Raw genomic sequence first — 22,276 nt, forward strand, 5'->3', positions numbered from 1 at the left:
AGTTCAAAGCCAGCCTCACCAAAAGTGAGGCACTAAGCAACTCAATGAGAGCCTGTCTCTAAATAAAATACAAAATAGAGCTGAGGATGTGGCAGAATGGTCGAGTGCCCCTGAGTTCAATCCCCGGTACCAAAATAATAATAATAATAATAATAATAATAATAATAATAATAATGTTAGAACTTCTCTCTAAATCCATTATATCCCTTAACCACTCATATTTTTCTTCTCTTGAATTTCTCTTCTTCATCCTGAGTAATTTCTTCAGATCTTTCTTCCGTTTTTTTTTTTTAAGCTGTATGTAGTCTATTTTTCATCCATATAATAGCAGTTCTCGAATTTTGGAGTATGTCAGAATTGCCTGGAGACCTCTAAAGAACACAGAAGCCCAGGCTCATTGAAGTAGGTTAAGGCCTGTGCCCCTGTTTTTTCACCAAGTTCACCGAGTGATACTGATAACACCAAAGTTTGAGAATCCCTGCCACAGAGGTTTTATGTTTGGGGAAGATTTTTTTTTTTTTTTTTTTTGCACCAGGGTTTGAACCCAGGAGTACCTAACCATTGAGCACATCCCCACACTTTTTTTTTTTTTTGAGTCAGGGTCTTGCCAAGTTGCTGAGGGTCTTGCTAAGTCTGACTTTGAACTTGCAATCCTCCTGCCTCAGCCTCCTGAGCCACTTGGATTATGGATGTGCACCACACACCCAGCTCTGCCACAGAGTTCTTAAGATTAATTATTGAGGTTATGTTTTTCTCAAGTTGCATTCATTATTTTTAAATTTGCCTTGTTGATTTTGATAGTTCTTTGACAGACTTTTAATGTTTTTGCTTTTGAAATCTATTGAATACAAATATTTTATATCATGTGCCTCACTGTTACTCTATCTGTATCTGTAGTCTTTGGGAAGTATGAGCTTGTTTTGTTGAATTATTGTTTTTGCTAGTTCCTGTTTATGGTGGCTTGTTTGCTTGAGTGATTAGTAATTTTTCATGGTATACTCATGTTCCTTGGAATGTAATTTTATCTGAGGGAATTATTTAAGGCCTTTATTTTAAAGCCCTTTCTTTCAGAGAAGATTTACTTTTGTTTCTGCCAAGTGCTCGTGGACACTGTCACCAAGAATGTTGTAAACTTATTTTTTGGTTTGAGGTTTTCTCCCTAAAACCACACAGGACTTGAATTCAGATCCCAAACTTGGTTGAAGGCAGACTAAGTTAGAAGAATCTCTTTTTTCTATTCCACTCAGAACTAAGACCTACATATGATTCTCTACTTCTATGGACTACCTCAGAGGGGTGGGATTTTATTTTTTTTAAGTACTGAAGATTAAATCCATGTGTGCTCTACCACTGAGCTATACCTGTACCCCTTTTTATTTATTTATTTTTTATCTTGAGACAGGGTCTTGCTAAATTGCTGAGGTTGGCTTCAAACTTGCAGTCCTCCTGTCTCTACCTCCCAAGTTGCTGAGATTACAGGTGTGTACCACCACACCAGTCTAGGGGTGTGTGTTGTGTGTTTTTTTTAATGTATTCTTTAATGTTTGTTTTTTTAAGTTTTATCCATCAAGAACTCTGACTTTGGTGGAGGAAAGAGGTGATCTCAGATCCTCCCTCTTGCTTTTTGTCTGGACACCTGCCTATGTGGCCCATTAACACCCAAGGCCTAAGTGAGCATAGATCAGCCTCTATGGCCCAGACAAACTTGGCTCTAGGACTCTCTCACATCTTAAAAATCAGGCCTGTTTTTTCTTGGCCCTGAGGGATTTCTTATTTTCCTTCCAGCACATCCTTGCATTACTAAATGTATTTCAAAATTGTTTTTAATATTTTACCTAACCTTTTTAGTTGAGGGATTTCTATGCCCATCTAGCGTATTGCTGGAAATGAAACACTCAAATCTTGGTTATTAGATTTTTACTATCTAATATTGAGGCAGAATAATTTTGTGAGCAGCAAACCTTTAGAATTTTTGTTATTCTGTTTCTGGTTTTAAAAAGATTACTGATTTAATAGAAGCTGAAAAAGTTTCTTCACTCAAAAATGTTTACTTTTGATATTATCCACTTGTGACATTATCTACTTTGGTTAACTTAAGCCAATATTTTTTTTATTACCTTAAGGAGGTATTTGAATACTATGTTCAAAATGAAAATTCCATAGAGAAGTGGAAACAACCTTTAGTGATTGATAAACTAAAGGTAAGAAAATGAGAGAATCTTTAATATTAGAAAATGCAAATGCAAGTGTTTTTGGAGATCTTAGTTTTTGTTGTTATTTACTTAGAAGATAATCATCAGTAATTTTTAGAAGAAAGCTCAAAAGTAGAATCTATAAACAATAAATTGGGCTATATATTGTTCTATATATGGTATGTGATTTTAGCTATTCAAATAAAAATGAGATTAAAACTTCATGATCACCTATCACTTACCTAAGATCAAAGTCAAAGCAGGCACTTGGGAGCTTAAAGTGTAGGGTGTAGCTTCATTGTAGAGAGTTTTCTCAGCATGAGTAAAACTCTGGGTTCAATCCCCAGAACTGGAAGGAAAATAATAAAATAGGACATTGTCCCACGTGGGCTTAATCCACCTTTCTCATTTTCAAGTCTTACTAGCAACATGTGTAAGAAATTCAAACAGGTAAAATAGTGTATTTGGCTTAATATGCTCAAGTATGGGAGATTTAATAAGCTCTAAAGTAAGCAAATTTAGTGTTTTTGTTTTTGTTTTGCCAAATCTAAGGAAAACTGGAGGAAAAGACATTTCTTGAATAGTTAAGAAACTCTTGATTTATAAGGAATTAATAACTGCTTGGTTTTATTAAAAAAAACTTTGTATTTTTAATTCAGAAAGCATAAACACCAATATCTTTTTAAAATAAGATCATTTAGGTCCTAATGAATTCTGTTCACTTTGGCTTTTTCTTCACCTTGACAGGAAATGGCCAAAGCACAGGGCCTCTGGAACTTGTTTTTGCCAGCTGTGAGCGGTCTGAGCCAGGTGGACTATGCCTTGATAGCTGAAGAAACAGGAAAATGCTTTTTTGCTCCAGATGTCTTTAACTGCCAAGCACCAGGTTACTAATTAATTCAAAACAGAATTTTCTCGGATACTGTTGAGCATTATTCAAAATTTCTACCTTTCATTGATAAAGTTTTTCTACATAGTCACTGATTTGTAAATTTCACTATAACTTTTATTTTTCATATGCTTTGATTTAAATATAAAAATGGACTTGATGTCTTGAGGTTCTCATTGAACTACTCTTTTGTTAAACATCATTACAGTAAGGGAAATGGTGAAGAAAAGTAGCTACAAAAGGGATTGGTTATAGAGGATCCTGATTTCCTAATTGGAGATTTGGTATTTCTACGGCTCATGAGATTGAATAGAGTTCCAAATCTTTTGGTTAGCCTCACTATCTCTCCATTCATTTGCCAATTATTGATTATCTACTATGTGCCAACCACAGGTCTTTATGATAGGGAATAAAATAGTCAGTGAACCTTGCCTTTAAGGGTCTAATTCTAATAAAGGGAAACAAAAATAAATAATAATGATAAGAAATAAGTAAATTAAGCAGTAAATCTGAGGATGAAAAGTACTTTGTAACAAAAATAAATAGCAGGATAGGGGTAGGTTACAATTATGAGAAAATGACATTTGATAAAGAGGTAGAAGGTGATTGAGTGACTTAGCTCTACTGATACTTGGTGGGGAGGGGAAGTTTTCATAGCAGAAGGAACATAAAATTCAAAGACCTGAAAGCAAAAGTGTTATTGGTGTATTCCAGGAATAACTAAGGAGGCCAATGTGGCTAGAGGAAGAAGAGCAGGAGAAGGGTTCAGAAAGGAAAAGGCCTCATGTGTTGGGCCTTATTGGGCAGGTAAGGGGTTATACCTTCAGGAAGAAGAGGAACCTTTGGGAATTTGGAGCAAAGCAATGATAAGATTAACTTCAGATCTAGAAGAATCACTTTGGCTGCTATGTGAGAACTGATGAAAGGAGGGAAGGTGGGAAGCAGGAAGTCTACTTCAGTGATCCTGGTGAGAGATGATGATGGTTCAGACGAGGGTAGTTGTGGAGGGAGTGGTGAGTGGAAAGATTCTAAGGATATTTTGAAGAGGGAACCAAGAGAATTTCCTGATTAGATATGGGTTGTTAATGGAGGAGTCAAGGATGCCTCTGAGGATATTTGTGAAAAATCAAATGAAGGAAGGAGAGGTAAACCTAGAATGTAGTCTGTTGGAGGTATTTTCAGACCTGAATTTGTAGAACTGCTTAAGAAGCTTTAGGGAAATTCATATTCCCAAGCTCCATCTCGGAGCACCCCACTATTGCTGGAAATTCCTAACAAGATAGCCTTTAGCCGTCCTGACTCGTCATTCTCCCACACTGTGACGCGGCACACGGGGGCAATGCACTCCCCTCGCCACCATCTTCCCCCCCAAGCTCCATCTCTACAGATTCTAATTTAGTATATCTAAAGTAGGAATGGAATGTCTCCCCCTTCTCCTGTCCCCAGTTACTCTGGTTATTCTGATGCTATTAGTCAAGGACTTTCACTTGATTTGTAATAGGATGATAGTATCCCCACACAAGTTTCATGCTCATTGTATGGCCTTGTGGCTAAGGCTTTCCCCAAGAGTTAAAGCAGTATTAAGCTGCCAAAAAAAAAAAAAAAGAGAGAGAGAGAGAGAGATATGCAATTATATTTGACTTCTGGGAGAAAACATATTCTGGATTTAGCAAAGTGGCTTCATTCCAGACTCTCTCTCTCTCTCTCTCTCTCTCTCTCTCTCTCTCCCCCCCCCCTCTCTCTCTCTCTCTTTTGGCATTACTAAGACAGTTCATAGATGTCTGATGATGACAGAGCTTGGCCCTGAGATGACTTCCCTTTTCAAAATACTGATCCAAAAATCACTCTACTGCATTGTAATCTAATAATGATACATTGTAAATGAAAAGGAATCTTTCTGCAAAGTTTCTGAAGAGTTATACCAATTGAATAAAGCTATTACAATATACTACAATAGGTAGCATGAGTTTGTAGAAAGGGAAATTAATTAGTGATCTTCTAACTTGAAACGTTTTTATTGCTATTCATGGTAAGAAATATACATTATATTGTGACCCAATATGTAGCATTTGCATGGGCAGATGGATGGATGGATGGATAAATATTCCTACATGTTACAAGAAACAAAAGTTTCATAAAACAGTACTTTCGATTACTACATGTAGTGCATTCAGATATTTCCCACTAAATCTAATCTAATGTATTCTGTTTTATTTTTTAAGGCATGCTAGCCATATTTAATCAGACTGATTCCATGATACACAAATGGCCATAATATGACAAATAAGTCTCTAGGAGACATTCTTGCAGATGCAGCTCTCCCATTATTTTCCATTTGACCTGCGAACTCACTTGTTACTAGATGGTCATGGATTTTTTCCTCATATTAAAATTTCATAAGTCTATCACTTGTATTATTTAAATGATATCAGAAAACTGTTGAAATTTTCAAATTGGGCAGGAAAATATATGTTATTTGATCAAGGAATGATTAGCAACTCTACTCAGCAAGTAAGATATATAAAACTGGAAGTAGAAAACTAGGTGTTTTCTTTTGTGGTAGAGATATCTTCATGAAAGCCTTGAACATTGTGTTTTAGAGCATTTCCAAAGCAGATGAAGAAAGGAATGTAAGTGATGCTGTTAAATACGTTATGAACTTTCTTAACTACAAAAGATCAGTTTCTATCCAAGTTACCTAAATCATTTCCCAGATACCATGATTATAACATGTGTTTTTCCAATTTGTATATTTACCCTTAAATAAATCATACAATATTGTATATTGGAATGTTGGAAATAGCAGTTTTAATCCCAAATCTACTGCTGGATTTGGGGGCTGTTGGGATGATTTTTTAATGGGAAAACATTTTTTTGTAGAAATAATGGAGCTTACTTTCACAATTTATAAATGATAATTTTGACAGCTTCTCAGAATAACTGATAATTTTGGAATATTTATTCAATATTTATCTTAGTTGAATTATAAAAAGTAACACTGAATTTAAAACAAGCAAAGAATGCAAACAATGAGTTTCATCTAATGTAACTCAAGACTAATTTTCTGTCTTATTTAATGTGAAGCTTCAATTAATCTACTAGGAATTTTGTGCGTCTTGGTTATATGAGGAATATCTGAACAGAATACGAACATATCTAGAAGGACTTAACTTAGATTTAACTTAGTTTTCATAGGCATTGAAGTAATTATCCTTAAAGTTGTTCTAAGACTTGATACTGAAAAATTGTTCTTCAAAATCTTGAGTAATTTGCACAAAAGGGAGATGTTTTACATAGTATGTTTAGAAATCTGATCGGAGTGAAAATCCACAAAGGTGTCTTAGAGCATTCTATTCATGGAAAACATGAAGCATTGCTTTTTTGGCTGAGGGAGATACCACAGTGTATCATGTACCAAATACTATCATCCAAGAGTTGGGAAAGTTATCTGCTGCTGCTTTTTAACCAGGGCAGGGATTCTGTCTTTCACATGCTTGAGAGAAGACTTAGTACTTTTCTGTAAAGCGATGTTAGAGATAAAAATAATTGCTATATGAGTTCAGAGGAAAGAGATGTTTCGAATGGGTAATTGGAGGTTCTCGCAGAGAAAAGAGATCATAAGCAGGAATTTATTTACGGATGACTGATAGACTTTCAGAGAAAAGAGCTTGTCCAAGCAAACATGTGGAAGATAGAAAGCCCAGGGCATGTTTGAAGAATAGTATGAAGACTTAAGAACTGGGACATCAGTCAGACATGTAATGTTAATTGTTCTCTTGAAACATTGCATTCACTCCCTGCAGGGCATACATGATTTGCAATTGTAGCAGGCACGATCTATTCCAGTGAATTGTTTTCTTCAGTCTTACTTGATTTAGACTTTATTGGAGCCATGTGTTGCTGGGATGAACTGGGCAAGAGTCTGACTCAGAAGAAATTAAATAAATGTGCACTGAATGCCACATACTTACAATAGTGGCATGCCATCATTGCAAATTGTACTTATTGTGTGTTTCCAAATGTTTTTGTTAGAAAATATTAGCTTTTAAAAGATGCATGCCTATATTTTCTACATAAAGTTGTGAATTTCATACTAGTAAAATTTTAAACGTAAAATAAATGTTTTTTATTCCTATTTGTAGACACAGGGAACATGGAGGTACTGCACCTTTATGGAAGTGAGGAACAGAAGCAGCAGTGGCTGGAGCCTCTTCTTCGAGGGGACATTACCTCTGCCTTCTGTATGACAGGTAAAGGCAAATCTCCACTCTCCCCTGTGTCCTCAGTCATCCTGGAGTTGTTATGGGTGAGTTGAAGAAGCATGGAATGTGGCTGTGTGTTTCAGTCAAATTTACCAATGGCCAGAAATGTGAATATGTTTGTTTTGAGCCTGCTTTTAAATTTTGCAGTTTTTAATATGCAGAATAAAGTTATCCTCACCTTTGGGAGAACACCGGATGATATTTTTTGGCATCCTGCTTTAGCATTAGTAGCAGAGTAAATCTAGTCTCATAACCTTTTAACTTTCATTTCTAAAATTGCTCTCTAATTTAAGATTTTTTTTGTCCTTATGTGTGAAATATTTGTCTTTGTGATAATTTTATATTGATACAAAGTACTCAATTCTCCTGTAAACCTAGAAAAATGGACATATGACTCAAATTATAATCATACAAGAAACTAAAACTAGGAAAATGTTAATAAAAATACTTTGTATACTGTTTATACATAGGAAACAATAATTAAGAACACTTTAAAAGACAAAACATTGTTTCATGATTGAGTTAAACTTAATTTCAGTTGTCTATAATTAAGTACTTTCAATAAAGGCCAGATTTTATTGTTTTCTATAACTATTTGTAATAACAAAACTGATTTTCACCTAAATGAGTAAGAGGCATTTATTTAACACCCACAGAATGATATAGTGTTTACAATGCACTAACAGGGGGTTACAGAATATGTACAGTCCCTCTCTCAAAAATCTGAGTCTCACGCTTTAGAAATAGAATACTTCATTCATTCAGGGTTTCCAATGCATATTTATTAAGTACCTACAATGTATAGGAGAGGGGAGGACCAGGGTGGAATTGAGGAAGAATGGAAAATGAAAGAGACAAGGATGCTTCTGTTCTTCAGAGTTTGCATTCCCTTATCTAAGCCTCTTTTGCAAACTAATGATATCTGCCTGCCTGTAAATCCAATCTTTGTTTGTTTACAGAGCCTGATGTAGCTTCAAGTGATGCCACAAATATTGATTGTAGCATCGAGCAAGATGGAGATAGCTATATAATTAATGGCAAGAAATGGTGGAGCAGTGGTGAGTGTTCCGCATAATTTTTTCACTCAAAAGATTGGTCCTTTGTGTTATAATAATGCTATGACTCACAGATACTAATTTCATGATCAAAATTCTTTAAATTCTGCCTTTGAAAGCATTTTCAAATTTAGAAATAGTAGATAGAGAAAAAGTAATTTATAAAAGATAATCTGTGCATGTTATTAAAAAAATTTATTATGGGAGTATAGCTCGGTGGTAGAACTCATGTATAGTATGCACAAAGCCCTGGGCTCAATCCCTAGCACAAAAACCAGTAATACTAATAAAAATTTATTATGGTACATATTTTTATTGCTTAAAAATACAAGTGTTTAAATGAAAAATGAGAAACTATACATTATAAAGAAACTTTATGCATAGAGTTACTCAACTCTCAGACTCACATAAACAAATGAATTCTTTAGGAAGTTATAAAAATTGGAAGATAGATGACTATAATTTGAGGATTCTTCTAAAACCTACACAATAAACCAACATTTATTAGGATAACCAGGTATTACTAAAGAAAGTTGACATTATGGAAGCAAAACATGTGTTTTTAAGAATTTACCAGGAGTATATGAAAGGGCTAGACAATCTTATGAGTTTTTTTGGTTGTTTTTGGATGTTTCAGTTATTAATTGTTATTCTTTCTGGAATTTTATAAAATTACTTATAAGTTAAGAAACAACAACGACAAAAAAGATTGTTTTGCTACACAATTATTTAGGTACTAAAGTTATGTGAGGAAATTGTTCTTGTGTTAAAATTTAGATAAATAAAAATAATTACAAATGCCTTTTTAACATAAGCCTTTGTATTAATCAGTTTTAGATTTCTAAACTTCTAGTATAGTGTGTTTTTCTTTTTAAACCTTTTGTATTTTGAAATTATTAGAAATCCACAAGAAGTTACAAAGATAGTACAGAGTGATCTTGGGTAGCCATCACCCATAGATGAACCCAATAATAATAATTATAGTAGAAAATCAAAATCAGGAAGTTGAAATTGTTACAATGCGTATAGAAATCTTTTTCAATATATAACATTATAGATTTGTGTAACCAATAGTATAATCAAGATATAAAAACCATTCCATCACATAAGGATCTTCTTGTTAGTGCTTTGATTTATGCCTATTACTACTATTTCCTATATCATCAATTTTAATTTTCATATTTTGTGTATTTATTGTCCCCTCTTCTTTTTGGCTTCTACCTCCACCATGACCCCAACTCCTTCTTTGTTATAAGTTGCAGCAACAGTGTTTGAGATATGAATTTCAGATTCCCTGCAATATTTTTTTTTTATCAAAAGGAAAAGCATCATTCTTATGTATCCAAGCAAAAGGTAGAACAGTTTTACATTTAAATGGTAAAAGAACTGGTTGGCTCTGTAGGACCCTCAGAATCAAAAGGAATCTCCTCTACATTTTGTCTCTGTCTTCTCCAGGATCCATATTTCTTGGCAACTTTCATAATATAATTTTTAAAAGAGGCTCCCATAAAAACATACAGGATTGGGTTGAGGCAGCTGTGAAAGAGTGCGATGCTCTCTGTGATTTGGATGGCAACATCCATGCGTTTGCTCATGTCACAGTCAGTGATCAGAAAGAAGATGGTGTCTATGGCTTGGCATAACTTGACAATGTTATAGGGCAGCTGAGTTACAATGAAAACTATGACAACTGTGAGCAGAACTTTGAGGGGTCGGGCTTTTTTAATGTTTGGCATCTTGATGAGAGTCCTTGCTGTTAGAGAGTAACATACTCCCATAATAAGAAAGGGAATGACAAATCCAATGCAGATTTCCAGTATTTGAATTGATGCTTTCATGTATTTTCCTAGGTGGTGGGGAAAGATGGTAATGCACCTCATGTTGTCATTTACTGTATAAAAAACCAGGTGGGGTATACTCAGCAAGATGGCAGCTGTCCAGACACAGAAACAAATGATCCAGCAAGGTTTTCCCACTCCTGATTGGCTGGGAGCCTTAGTTACTGCCCAATATCTATCTATGCTGATACAAGCCAGAAATTGCATTCCTGAGACAAAGTTTACTGTGTATAAGGCTGATGTTGCTTTACACATCATTTTCCCTAATATCCACCCATGAACTGCATTAACTGCCCAAAAAGGTAGAGTGAATAAGAGGAGTAGATCTGCCACAGCCAAATTCAGGATATATACATCTGTTTTGGTTCTCTGTTTCTTGTAATAGGCATAAATTGCCACAACTATGGAATTGCCTGCAAGTCCAAGGATGAAAGCTATTGTGAAAAAGGCAGGGAGGAAAACTTTTGCAAAATTTCTGACCTCCTCTTTTATACAGATCATTTCATACTGGCTGTAGTCATAAGTGCCATTCATCTCATTTTCCTCATAGTAGTAATCTGTTGACTGGTTCTGCTCCAAAGCCATGACTGCAATCTAGATGGCAAAAAGAACACAAGATACTAATTTTAATATTGCTTAAAAGGAAACAAGCTTTTGACCAGCATATGTTCTATTCTTTCCTAGAGAATAGATTGTTGCTATAACATGTGAGCCTGAATCTGCCACCCTTTAAAAAGCTTTAATGGGAGCCACATTGGAGTATATCCCCCAAATTAGTTACCCATCCTTTTAATGTATGGGTCTGTGTGCAGGAACTGGGATTGACACTGGGATGAAAAACAATACCTTCAGAAATGTTCTTAATCATTAAATCTTAAAATAAAATTGAAGACTTTTATATAAATACAGTTTTTAAAACATGAAAATTTAAGTCAGATTTCAACATAAGAGAATAAAAAAGTTATGATTTTTGCATATATAACAATCTTGTGATGTATATCTATGACAAATTTTAAGAAATAATAAATTCATTTCTCATTTTTATGTCATTTATAAATTGAAGTTAAATAAATTATCTCAGCATCTGTGCTGAAGATTCATAGTTGGCTTTTATAAAACAAGACTCCTTTAGTCAACTTCCCTCCCAAACCAGTCACTACTTGCTTAGGTATACTATTATTTGTTAGCATTATCATCCCTCCTATAGCCCCTAATCCTTTAGGCTATAAGCCTCAACAATCCTTGATTTCTCTCTTCATCCCTTATCTCCAAGCAGCCCACATGTTCTGGTTTTATCTTCCAATTTTGTCTTGAATCTGTCTCTTCCATCTAGACCACGCTTTTCCACACACCTGCATGATCTGAGCAATGTGACTCTCACCTGGCCTACTACAGTATCATCTTAGCTGGGATCCTTCTGGATACCTCCTCCTCATCTTGTCAAAAACATTTTTCTGATTGTTATTTGAGTACTATATTTCTAAATTGCCAGTCTGCCACTTCCCTGCTATCTTCTTTCCTGAAGGACACATTGCTTTCCCTCAAAGTCACATCCAAGCTTCCTAGCGTGATAAGCTCTCACTGTAATGTGGTGCTACTCCCAGCTCCATCCTCATGCTTCAATAGGAATATGCTGCTTTGCCAGAATTTGGTGGACACGCAACATGCTGCATCTCACGCACGTCTGCATCATTGCTCATTCTAATCCTTTATCCAGCATTATTTCCCGCCCTTCCCTTAAGAGCCAATTCCTACTCAATCAAATCAGATGTTACCACCTCAGAAGACTTTCCTGATCTAAGACATACCTCCCAAAGAACTGATCCCACCCCAAGGAAAACATGTCCTGGACTGCCTTATCCCTTTAGGCTCTATGATCCCCAAAGTTGGACCTGTTTGATTTGTGATTGTAATTGAAGTCTTGTTAGTGTACCTGGCACACACTGTAGCTGCTCAGTGAGTATTTGTCAGACTGAAGCTTTGCCGGCATGTATAAAGCTGTTACTCTATAATGGATAGAGGATATGCCAGGAATCTCCTGTTTCAACATGAAGCTGTTGTACTATGTTGGTTAATAATACTTGATAGTACTAAGATAAGCTCACACAGTATTCACAAATTTTAAAAATGCATTTTATGACTTTCAATGTTTTTATTATAGTGCTTAGCATTCTTTTGCTTTTTTTTAGGCTTTTTATCTTCTTTTGGTTATTTTTATCCTTTGAAGAATCCCAAGTAATTATATAGAAACAATAATAAAGATCGTATTTACAAAGCATTTTGCCAACCATGCTACATTCTCAAAAGAACAATCTGAAACTGGCTAACCCTTTTTGAATGAGTAGAGCAAAGTGAAGCTGGCCCCTGGGGAAAGATACCACATGGAAGAATTGTTTTCATTATGCAAAAACCAAGTACCAAAATTTAAAACTACTATTTTTTATCACTAAGATTATTTGAAAAGTTCCAGTCTGGAAGACCACTGTGGTCTTTTTTTAATGAATTAATTATTAACATAACATGAACTTCGTTCTTCTCTTTTATCACAGAGTTCTTAAGCCTGATGATTAAAGAATAATATGTCCAAATAATATAAGATATTAAGGCAGGGCATTTTAAAGTAATGATTAATCTTATTAAAAAGGTGAGCAATAGGAATGGAAGTTATTTGTAGAAATTATCCTTATGGCAGACATATAGAAAGTCTTTAAATGTTTTTGTAACTATTATAAGAACAAAAAACCAGTGCTTGTAAAAGAAAGCAAAAGAAAATAGCACAGCAAAACCTATTTTATCATCAATGTTTTACATAGAACTACTGGTACTGAAAATATTTTTGCTATATTCAGATTCTCATTTTAAGGTTAAAGTATAGTTTTAAGTAGTTCTTTTTGTTCATTTAAATATTAAACTGCTATGCATCTATCTAACCTTCCTCTACATAGGTAAAAATACAGAATCCTTGGACTTTAAAAAAATTATATCCAAGTTAGAATGAGAAAAGAAAGAATGAACCAACCTGTTTCAGCCAGCAAAGAGGAGCAGTCTTGAGTGCAGAGGATAAAAATCACAGGGCTTCTCTGACTCTGGCTACTTTTGTTTTCGTTTTTACACCCCGCCTTTATCTTGGATCTACGAAAGTTTCCTGAAATTTTAAACTCATGAGGACTTGGTTTTGTCTTTTATGTAAAACCATTCTGTAAAGTCAAATCCAAGTTCTTAAATGTCCCAGAATACAAATTTGGAAGAATTCCATCTTGTTTCCAAAACTACAGACTCTTCAAAGTTTCCACTTCGCTGAAGAGAACAAGAAAGTGCCTGCAGCTTAGCAACTGAATGCTAAAGCAGGAGATTCACCAGAAGCAGCAACCTTCTCCTTTTAGACGCATCTGGAGAAATACTCTCTGAAGTTATTTTGTTTAAGAAAGAAAACAAAAATGATTTTGACCCAGAAAAATTATCATTTTGAAGACTAAATTATCGAAGACTAAATAATGAGTAATCATTATACATTTACAGTAGTACTTAATACTTTTATGCCACATCATTGAGCAATTTATTTAATCTATAAGAGTCCTGGCTTCCCCATACTCTTTATTTCTCCATGCCCCAAAGTGCATCTTTCCCCAGACTATAAACTGTCCTGCCTGCTTGTAACATTTTCCTTCAAAGACTATAAACCTTCAAAATCCTTCTGTCTTAGGAGGCTGCTTATTTTTCCATACTTTCAAAGAAATGAAAATTAAAGAAAGAAGAAAAGTATATGCAGATGTGGCCCTTTCTGGTCTATTTCAACTCAACTCTCCTCACATTTGCATGGCAGCTGCCTTATTTATTTTCTCATGCAAGGCCAGCCTCAGTCCCCACCTGCAGAAGTTATTTTAGACCCCAGTCATTTTTTTCTTCAAGCCTTTAGTCTAGCCTTCTTGTTGAGTCACACAAAACCAGCTCATTGGGGCCTGCCTTCATTTTCCTGTACCTTCCCTTAATATACATCACAGGGGATAGCCAACTTCTCTTATTTTTGCATCACCCTGAAGAAATATCTGCATGCAGCTAAACTGGCTCACTACCTAGATTTGTGGCATTTGCTACTTTCCATGGTGTTAATATCCCACCTTGGTCAATTTCGAACTAACAAAGTCACTAAAGAGATGGGCATAATTAGCGGACTGAGCAGGCTCTAGCAGTTTTTCCAAGAGCAGCATCATTTCTTCTTGTGACTGATCATTTTCTAATCTCTTGCTGCCTTCTAAAGGATACTGCTCTTAATGTTATCTCTGCCTTGGCTAGACTATCTGGTCTTTCCCTTCTTTTACCCTGGCTGGAGGAAATGAACAAACAACCCTCCACTAAATTCTTATAGTGACCTACAAGATCCCAAAAGTCTGCCTTTCCCACCCCTCGTTGCCTCTTTGACCTCATTTCATACCACTCACCACTTTGCCTGCCACATCAGTGTCCCTGCTGATTAGAACATACCAGGTAAGTCCTCATCATGGCTTTTGTGCTGACTCTGCTGTCAGTTTGGAATGTGCTTTATCTTAATATTTACAATGCTCACTTCCTCATCCCCTGCAAGTCTTTGTCCACTCACCACCCACTCACTGAGGCAGTCCCTGACTACTGTACTCAAAACACCCTTCCCCTTCTCCCAGTCTACTTCCTATATCATTTATCATGTTCTGGTGAACCATATCATTCATATTGTTTGCTTCCTACCATCCCTCACCCTGTGTTAGAATATAAGCTTCATCAGAACAGAAACTCTTTATTTGCTTTATTCCCTGAGATATTCTAGACACATAATAGGTATTCAATAAATATTTTGGGTTAATAGCAGTCCTACTGTTCCTTGTGATTATTATCCCATTTTACTTGTCCTTGATGTTATACTTCTATAATGACTGATCAATAACCGCAGCCTCCTTGGGTATCAATTAGATAGTCTCTTCACCCCAGCTATAGATTTTGCAATCAGGAATTGGGGGCCTTTGCATATTCTGTTGCTCCTGCCTAGAGGAGCTCCCTCCTGCTCCATTTTAGATCTCAAATTTCTATTTAGAATTCAGATTCCAGTCTGACCACAACATTAAATAATCCAAGAAGCCTTCCATGACTCTTCCAGATTAGGTCAGATATAGCTGCTCTTATGCCTGTAGTACCATCTTACTCTGTTGTTAGTACTTATTAAAATTTCCTGTCTTTTATAGATGTTCTGTGCCCTGCTGCATTCTCAACATTTATCTTGGTGTCTTACTTATGGTACGCACTGACCAAATAATAAATACATACATCAATCAACCAATGTTTAAATAGTATCCTCCACAAACGTATAAGTTTAACACTTGAGCTGAAATTTTGATTTCACGTCTTCAGTTTTATCCACTTTATCATGCTATCTGAACACATTTTAAATATTCCATTATGCTGGGCTGAGGCTGTAGCTCAGTGACAGAGCACTTGCCTAGCATGTGTAAGGCACTGGGTTTGATCTTTAGCATCACATAAAAATAAACAAACAAAGGCATTCTGTCCATCTACAACTACAAAAAAATTTTTTTAATATTCCATTATGCTATTAGAAACTCTTGATACTATTTTATAGATATTTGAAAGTTTCTCTTCCTTTCCCTTGTTTTCCCCACCCCAGACAACCACATTTTCTTGTAAATTGCATTCCCATCTTGTAAATTAGTTATAATGTTATTAATCTTTACATCTTTTGAATTTGCACATCATTTTTGTGAACTCAAACAAAATCCTAGGGGCATAAAGGATGTCAGGATTGAGCTGCAACTCTGGTATCATATAGTGAGTTGTGTGGATTGTAGTAAAACCAACCCACTGGCTTTTTCCTGTATTTTCCTATTCTTCGGAGAGAACTAAGAGGTTGGTGGGAAGAAGAGAGATTTGACAGAATGTAAAAGGTAATCATATAGCTTAGAAGATAAGGAAAGGCATCATTCACCTTAGATAGGTTTTCCAAGAACTTAATGTTTCTTAATTGTTATTTTTTCCTATAACTTTCTTACAGTTTTTAATTATATCCCTAAGAACTGAGTCATTATGATTCCAATTTTCTATGAATGAAATATAAAAATGATCTCCTGCCTTGCCCCTGAAGAATGTCTCCCCACATCTATTTCCGCTCTCTTTTTTTGTGGTGTTATTTTGCTCAGTAATAGACATTTGGCTAAACTATATACTACATTATCACTGAGAATATCACCAATATTGGGAGATATACTAAGTATAACCTTATGATTTCTCTGTAGTATCCTATTATATATTCAATTTATATTGTATGAGTTTCTTACATCATATTTTTGCTTGAGCAAAATGTGTTATTGCAAATTAACTATAAATGACAAATCAGTAGCTTAATATTTTATTGTATAGATTATTATAATTTGCTTTACCATTTCATATTATAGGACTTCTAGATTGTTTCCAGTGTGTTGTTAATCTAAATGATGTGGAGAGCATATTTGTGGATATTGTATGGAAAGAACTTAAACCTAATCTCACTCTGGAATTTTAAGGAATGTAATAAATGCATATAATTATCCTCTTTTCCCCCGTACCAAGGTAGTGTTCATACTGTTTACACTAAATAATAATCCTGGAGTTCTTTCATATTTGTGCAAAGAAAGTTTGTTTATTATTCTTAGAAGAGTTCCATTATGTGGACATACCACAGTATATTTCAACAGTCTCCTACTCGTGGGCACTAGCTAATGCCTAGTTCTGTGCAAATATTAACAATACCACTGCAATGAGTAATCTGCATCTGCTGCTTCACATGCTTACAGGATAAATCATAAAAGTTGGAATGATGGGCTAAAGACTGACTCAGTCTAAAATTTTGAAGAATATTTCTAAATTGTACTTCATATGAATGTATTACTTTGGTCTCCCAACAATAATTTCCCTAAAATATAGCCTACAGAATGTATTTTACCTTCTGCTTTCTAAATAACTCACAACAAATTCAGTACACTTTACCATTCCCTTACCAGCCATGTGTGAAGTAAACAGCTGTTGAATATTAACTTTGCCAGTTAATAGATAAATAGTATTCCATTAATGCATTCTTCTGCATTTATTTAATTAATGATAAATTAATAATCTGTTTACATTTTATTTCCTCCTTTTGAAGATCTATTCTTTGTTCACCTTTACACTGATTTTCAGTTGTTATTTATATTCCAAGGATATAATATCATAGTATTAGCTATTATAAATATTTTGTCATAAATGTGAAATATTTTTCCTTTTTTGATTTTTTATAACCAAAGGTAAATTTATTTATTTATTTTTCACATTTTTATTGATGCATTATACTTATACATACTGATGGGATTTGTTGTTACATACTCATGATGCACACAATATGACAATATAACAATATAATTCTCCAGCACTTCCTTTCTTCCTCTCCATCTTCCTTGATCCAGTTCCTCTATTGATTTCCCTTTGATTTTTAGGAGACCCACCCCCAACTTTGTTTTCGTTTTTCTTCTATAGCTTCTACATATGAGAGAAAACATATGATCCTTAACCTTCTGAGTTTGACTTATTTTGCTAAACATGATGGTCTCTAGTTCCATACATATTCCTCCAAATGACATAATTTCATTTTTCTTTATGGCTGATATATGTGTACATATATCACATTTTCTTTATCCATTCATCCATTGATAGACACCTAGGCTGGTTCCATAGTTTGATTATTATGAATTGTACTGCTATAAAGATGGATATGCATGTATCACTGCAGTAAGATTACTTTAATTCTTCAGGGTAAATATTGAGAAGTGGTATAGTTGGGTCATATGGTAGTTCCATGCCTCGTCTTTTGAAGAGCCTCCATGCTGATTTCTAGGGTGGTTGTACTAATTTACAGTCTCACCAACAGTGGAAAAGCTTCCTGTTTCCCCACATTATAATCCTTTCCAGCATTTATAATTATTTGTATTCTTGATGACTGCCATTCTGACTGGTATGAGATAAAATCTCAATGTAGTTTTTATTTGCACTTCCATAATTGCTAATGACGTTGAACATTTTTCCTTGTATTTGTTGGCCATTTGTATTTCTTCTTTTGAGAAGTGTCTGTTTAATTCATTTGCCCATTTATTAATTTTATTTGTTTGGTGAAAAGTTTTTGAACTCTTTATTCTAGATGTTTTTTCTAGTTCTGTGAAGAATGTCATTTGTATTTTGATGGGGAGTACGACACATCTATATATTCCTTTTGGTAGTATGGCCATTTTAACAGTATTAGTTCTGCCTTTCCAGGAACATGGGAGGTCTTTCCATCTTCTGGGGTCTTTCCAATTTCTTTCCTTAATGACCAAATCATTTTTATTTTAGAGCTCTTGCACCTCCTTGGTTAAATTTATTCCTAGGTTATATTTTGTTGTTGTTTGAGGCTATTGTGTATGGAATTATTTTTCCTGATTTCTTTTTCAGCAAATTAATTATTGTTATATAGGAAAACTATTGATTTTTATATGTTGATTTTGTAACCTTCTACTTTTCCGAATGTGTTTATTATTAGCTCTAACAGTCTTTGGTAGAGGTTTTTTTTTTTTTTCTTGGATCTTCTAGATATAGAATTGTATCATCTGCAAACAGTGATAATTTGTCTTCCTTTCCTTTTTTACCTCTTTTATTTCCTTCTTGCCTAATAGCCCTGGCTAGACTTTCTACTGAATTAAATAGGAGTGATAAGAATGGACATCCTTGACTTGTGCCAGATTTTAAAGGAAATGCTTTCAGATTTTCCCCATTTGCTATGAGGTTGGCTTTGGGTTTTTCATATGTAGCCTTTATGTTGTTGAGGGAGGTTCCTTCTATCCCTAGTTTCTTCAGTGTTTTTATCATGAATGGGTGCTAAATTTTGTCAAAGGTCTTCTGTACATCTGTTGAGATTACTGAGTGATTTTTGTCCTTAATTCTGTTAATTCGATAAATTTTATTTATTAATTTTTATATATTAAATCATCCTTGCATCTCTGGGCTAAATCCAACTTGATCCTGGTATATAATCTTTTATATATGTTTTTAAATATAATTTACTAATACTATATTCTTTCTCATCTACGTTCATCAGGGATATTGGTTTGTAGTTTTCTTTCCTTGATGTGTCCTGGTTTTGATATGAGTGTGATACTGGCTTCATAGAGTGAATTTGGAAGTGTTCTATCCCTTTCTAGTTCATGGAATAATTTGAGGAGAATTGGCATTAGTTCTTTTTTAAAGGTTTGGTAGAATTCAGCTGAAAATCCATCTGGTCCTGGGCTTTTCTTTGTTGAAAGGCTTTTTACTACTGCTTGTATATCATTACAAGCCATTGGTCTGTTTAGATTTTCTTTCCTTTTTTTAAAAAAAAAAATTTATTTATCCAGGGTTCTTCATGTGCTGTGCACTCTTAGCCCAGCCAAGGCCCAAAGGATGTCATCACCCACATTTCTTTCTTTCATGCCATGCTAGGGACCAAACCCAGGATCTTGTGACTATCTTTCCATTTCTTCTTGGGCTGTGTACTGATAGCAAGATCAAAGGCTGAGGGTTGTTAACCCTTTCCTTTTTTAGTGTTGCTCACCAAGATGGCAGTTGGAATGCCTAAAACTGAAGCTGGTTCAAATTATTGTCAGCTTCTCTGAGAAGGAATGGAATGGGAAGTACTGTCAGTTGAAGTTTTGTCTATACAGACTCAGATGGATGCACTCCCAGGTTTGGGCTGCTGCGGACTTTTATGAGTCAAGTTCCAGCAGGTGAGGCTTAGGTCTAATTAGGCCTTTGCTGAGTGGCTTCTGCTCTGGAAAGATTAGATCAATACACCCCTAGGGTCTGGCAGTTGCTGATCTCTGCTGAGAATCTAGATCTAGAAGCCTCCCAAGGATTCCACTTGGGGAGCAGGGAAGCCAATCCTTCACCCCTCTGCTGCCCACAAACACACTTTTTCTAGGCTCCCCAGCTTAGTTCTTAAGTGTGTTCACACTGTTCAGATTCACAACCCACTTCAGCTGGTTAGGTGAGCCACCAGACTCAAAGTAGGAAGCGAGTTAGGCTCTCCTTTGGTTTTCCGACTTGAATCCTCCTGGGTAAAATACTCTCTGTGCCTGTTTCACTCCAGTTCTTCTAGGTATATCCTAGGCTACATGGAAGGAGCTTTCCATGACAGTGTAGCTGTGTTTGCTCAGATCTTCTGGCTCCCACAGCAGTAGCTGCAGTGTGGCCACTCCCACCTCAACTCTCCACAGCCAGTTGGGAAACCTAAGGCACTTTTCAAGCACCAGTGCAGCCTCTGGATGGCTAAGGGCAGCCCACTTTTCTGATCTCAGGTTTTTCCATACAAAATCTGTCTGTTGTGTTCTGAACCACTACTGCTACCACAGCTGCCACTACCAGCTTGGCTCCAACAGTCTTTCTTCTTTGTTCAAAGTACCCAAATTTCTGAGTCTCTAAGACAGTCTAACTGTCCAGTATTGATTTCACTAATTGAGCCCCTCTTTCACCCACCTTGCAGAGAAGTAGTACTCCTGCTGCTTGAATCCTGAGCCATCGAGCAACTAGGAATGTCGTCTTCTCTAGTCTGCCATCTTGAATCTCCTTGTTTTTTAATGTACAACAATTTTATATAGGCAAACCAATTGATCTTTTCCTTTTGTTTTCATTTATAGTTTTAAAGCTTAAACTTCTTTCCCATCTAGAGATATAAATATTAGATTTTTTCTACCAATTTTTATGGCTTAAATTATTTAAAATTTTTATTTTTTGAGAGAGAGAGAGACAGAATTTTTTAATATTTATTTTTCAGTTTTCGGCGAACACAACATCTTTGTTTGTATGTGGTGCTGAGGATCGAACCCGGGCTGCATGCATGCCAGGCGAGCGTGCTACCGCTTGAGCCACATCCCCAGTCCCTTTTTAAAATTTTTAAAAGTTTCAACTCTCTTGGGAATTTTTTTTCCTCTAACCATAATTTGTAATTTAGCAGTAAGAGCAGCAGCATGTAACATTGAATACTTAATATTTAGATGGATTCAGTGAATGTCAAAGGGTATTTCCCCAACAAATGAGATATTTTTTCCTTAACCTTGGGATTGCTTTCAAGTGATTTTATTGTAAAAATGTTTGCTTATTTTACAGTGAATTGTTATTATTAGACCTAGACCTAAATCAATTTTTTTTAACCTCAGAAATTCAATGTTTGTAGAAGAAATAGCCCTGAGACTGTGGATGACTAATTTTATATTATGTAATTTTAATATTATTTATTAATTATTTCAGACCACACTACACATGACACTTATGGGTTTTTTTCCCCTCCACTTTTCATCTTTCCTTTTGTTAGAAAATGATTTTTAAGTGCCTAAGAAGTTAAAAAAAACATCAGTAAATATCAGGGAGATATAATTTTCAACTTGACTTAATCCTGGCACTTGAACAGTCTTGAAATACCAGAGAGTCTGGATTAAAAACAAAAATATTTTATCTATGCCATCTGTTTTCATTCATGAAGGCCTGTAACAGCAAATATGTTGAAATGTTCTCTGGATTATTCATATTTCCCCTAATATATTTTGTTTCTGATTTTTTGAATCCTGCTTGTTAACTAAAGTAATCATTATCTTCAATAGAAGGATGTTTCAGTTGCTGTACCTGCCAAATTCTGCTTGTAGCTAAGAGGAGATGATATATTTATATTCTGACACAATTAAATAAAAATATTTTTAATTTTATAAACCATGCATTCATCCTTACTTCCTCTACTTAATGTTTGCAAAAAAGAGAACCAGGTTGGATGTTTAATTTTTTAGAATCTGAATCATTCTTCATGTTTAAGCAAGCCAACAATTAAAGAATCATTTGCCTTGTTTTTTAAGTTTCTTCAGACTTTACATACTATTTGAAATCTGTTGGGCTTATACAAAGATGTGACAAGAAGTTCTTCAAAATAGAAAGAACAAGGCAATAATAACATTAGGAAATATCAGGAAATTATATATTCTGAGTATAGAAAAAG

The 22,276-nt window shown here is 35.0% G+C and overlaps 2 protein-coding genes across 6 annotated transcripts in view; one reads left to right on the forward strand and one right to left on the reverse strand.

Moving 5' to 3' along the window:
* Nucleotides 1-22,276, forward strand: part of Acad11 (acyl-CoA dehydrogenase family member 11) — an 83,061-nt gene that overhangs the window by 32,821 nt on the left and 27,964 nt on the right. For 3 of the 5 annotated variants that reach the window (XM_058574907.1, XM_046431651.2, XM_058574905.1), the window contains 4 exons: nt 2,124-2,201; nt 2,940-3,078; nt 7,224-7,331; nt 8,303-8,401. In XM_058574907.1, coding sequence (XP_058430890.1) covers nt 2,124-2,201; nt 2,940-3,078; nt 7,224-7,331; nt 8,303-8,401 — 424 coding nt within the window. The remainder of the gene's footprint in view (nt 1-2,123; nt 2,202-2,939; nt 3,079-7,223; nt 7,332-8,302; nt 8,402-22,276) is intronic. The other 2 variants (XM_058574906.1, XM_046431653.2) reach the window with 1 other exon arrangement.
* Nucleotides 8,692-14,726, reverse strand: Ackr4 (atypical chemokine receptor 4). Its single transcript, XM_046431656.2, has 3 exons — nt 14,676-14,726; nt 13,256-13,640; nt 8,692-10,830 (listed from the first exon to the last, which is right to left on the reverse strand). Exon 3 carries the CDS (start codon nt 10,819-10,821, stop codon nt 9,769-9,771), a length of 1,053 nt encoding a protein of 350 aa, XP_046287612.1. The 5' UTR covers nt 10,822-10,830; nt 13,256-13,640; nt 14,676-14,726; the 3' UTR covers nt 8,692-9,768.

The sequence above is a fragment of the Marmota monax genome, unplaced genomic scaffold, assembly GCF_021218885.2.
Source record: "Marmota monax isolate L192 unplaced genomic scaffold, Marmota_monax_Labrador192_F-V1.1 WCK01_AAM20220418_F8-fsc00022, whole genome shotgun sequence".
Classification (NCBI taxonomy): domain Eukaryota; kingdom Metazoa; phylum Chordata; class Mammalia; order Rodentia; family Sciuridae; genus Marmota; species Marmota monax.

What these genes read in the sequence shown, in the direction of transcription:
- Ackr4 (XM_046431656.2), bottom strand. Translation starts at nt 10,821, where the DNA reads ATGGCTTTGGAGCAGAACCAGTCAACAGATTACTACTATGAGGAAAAT.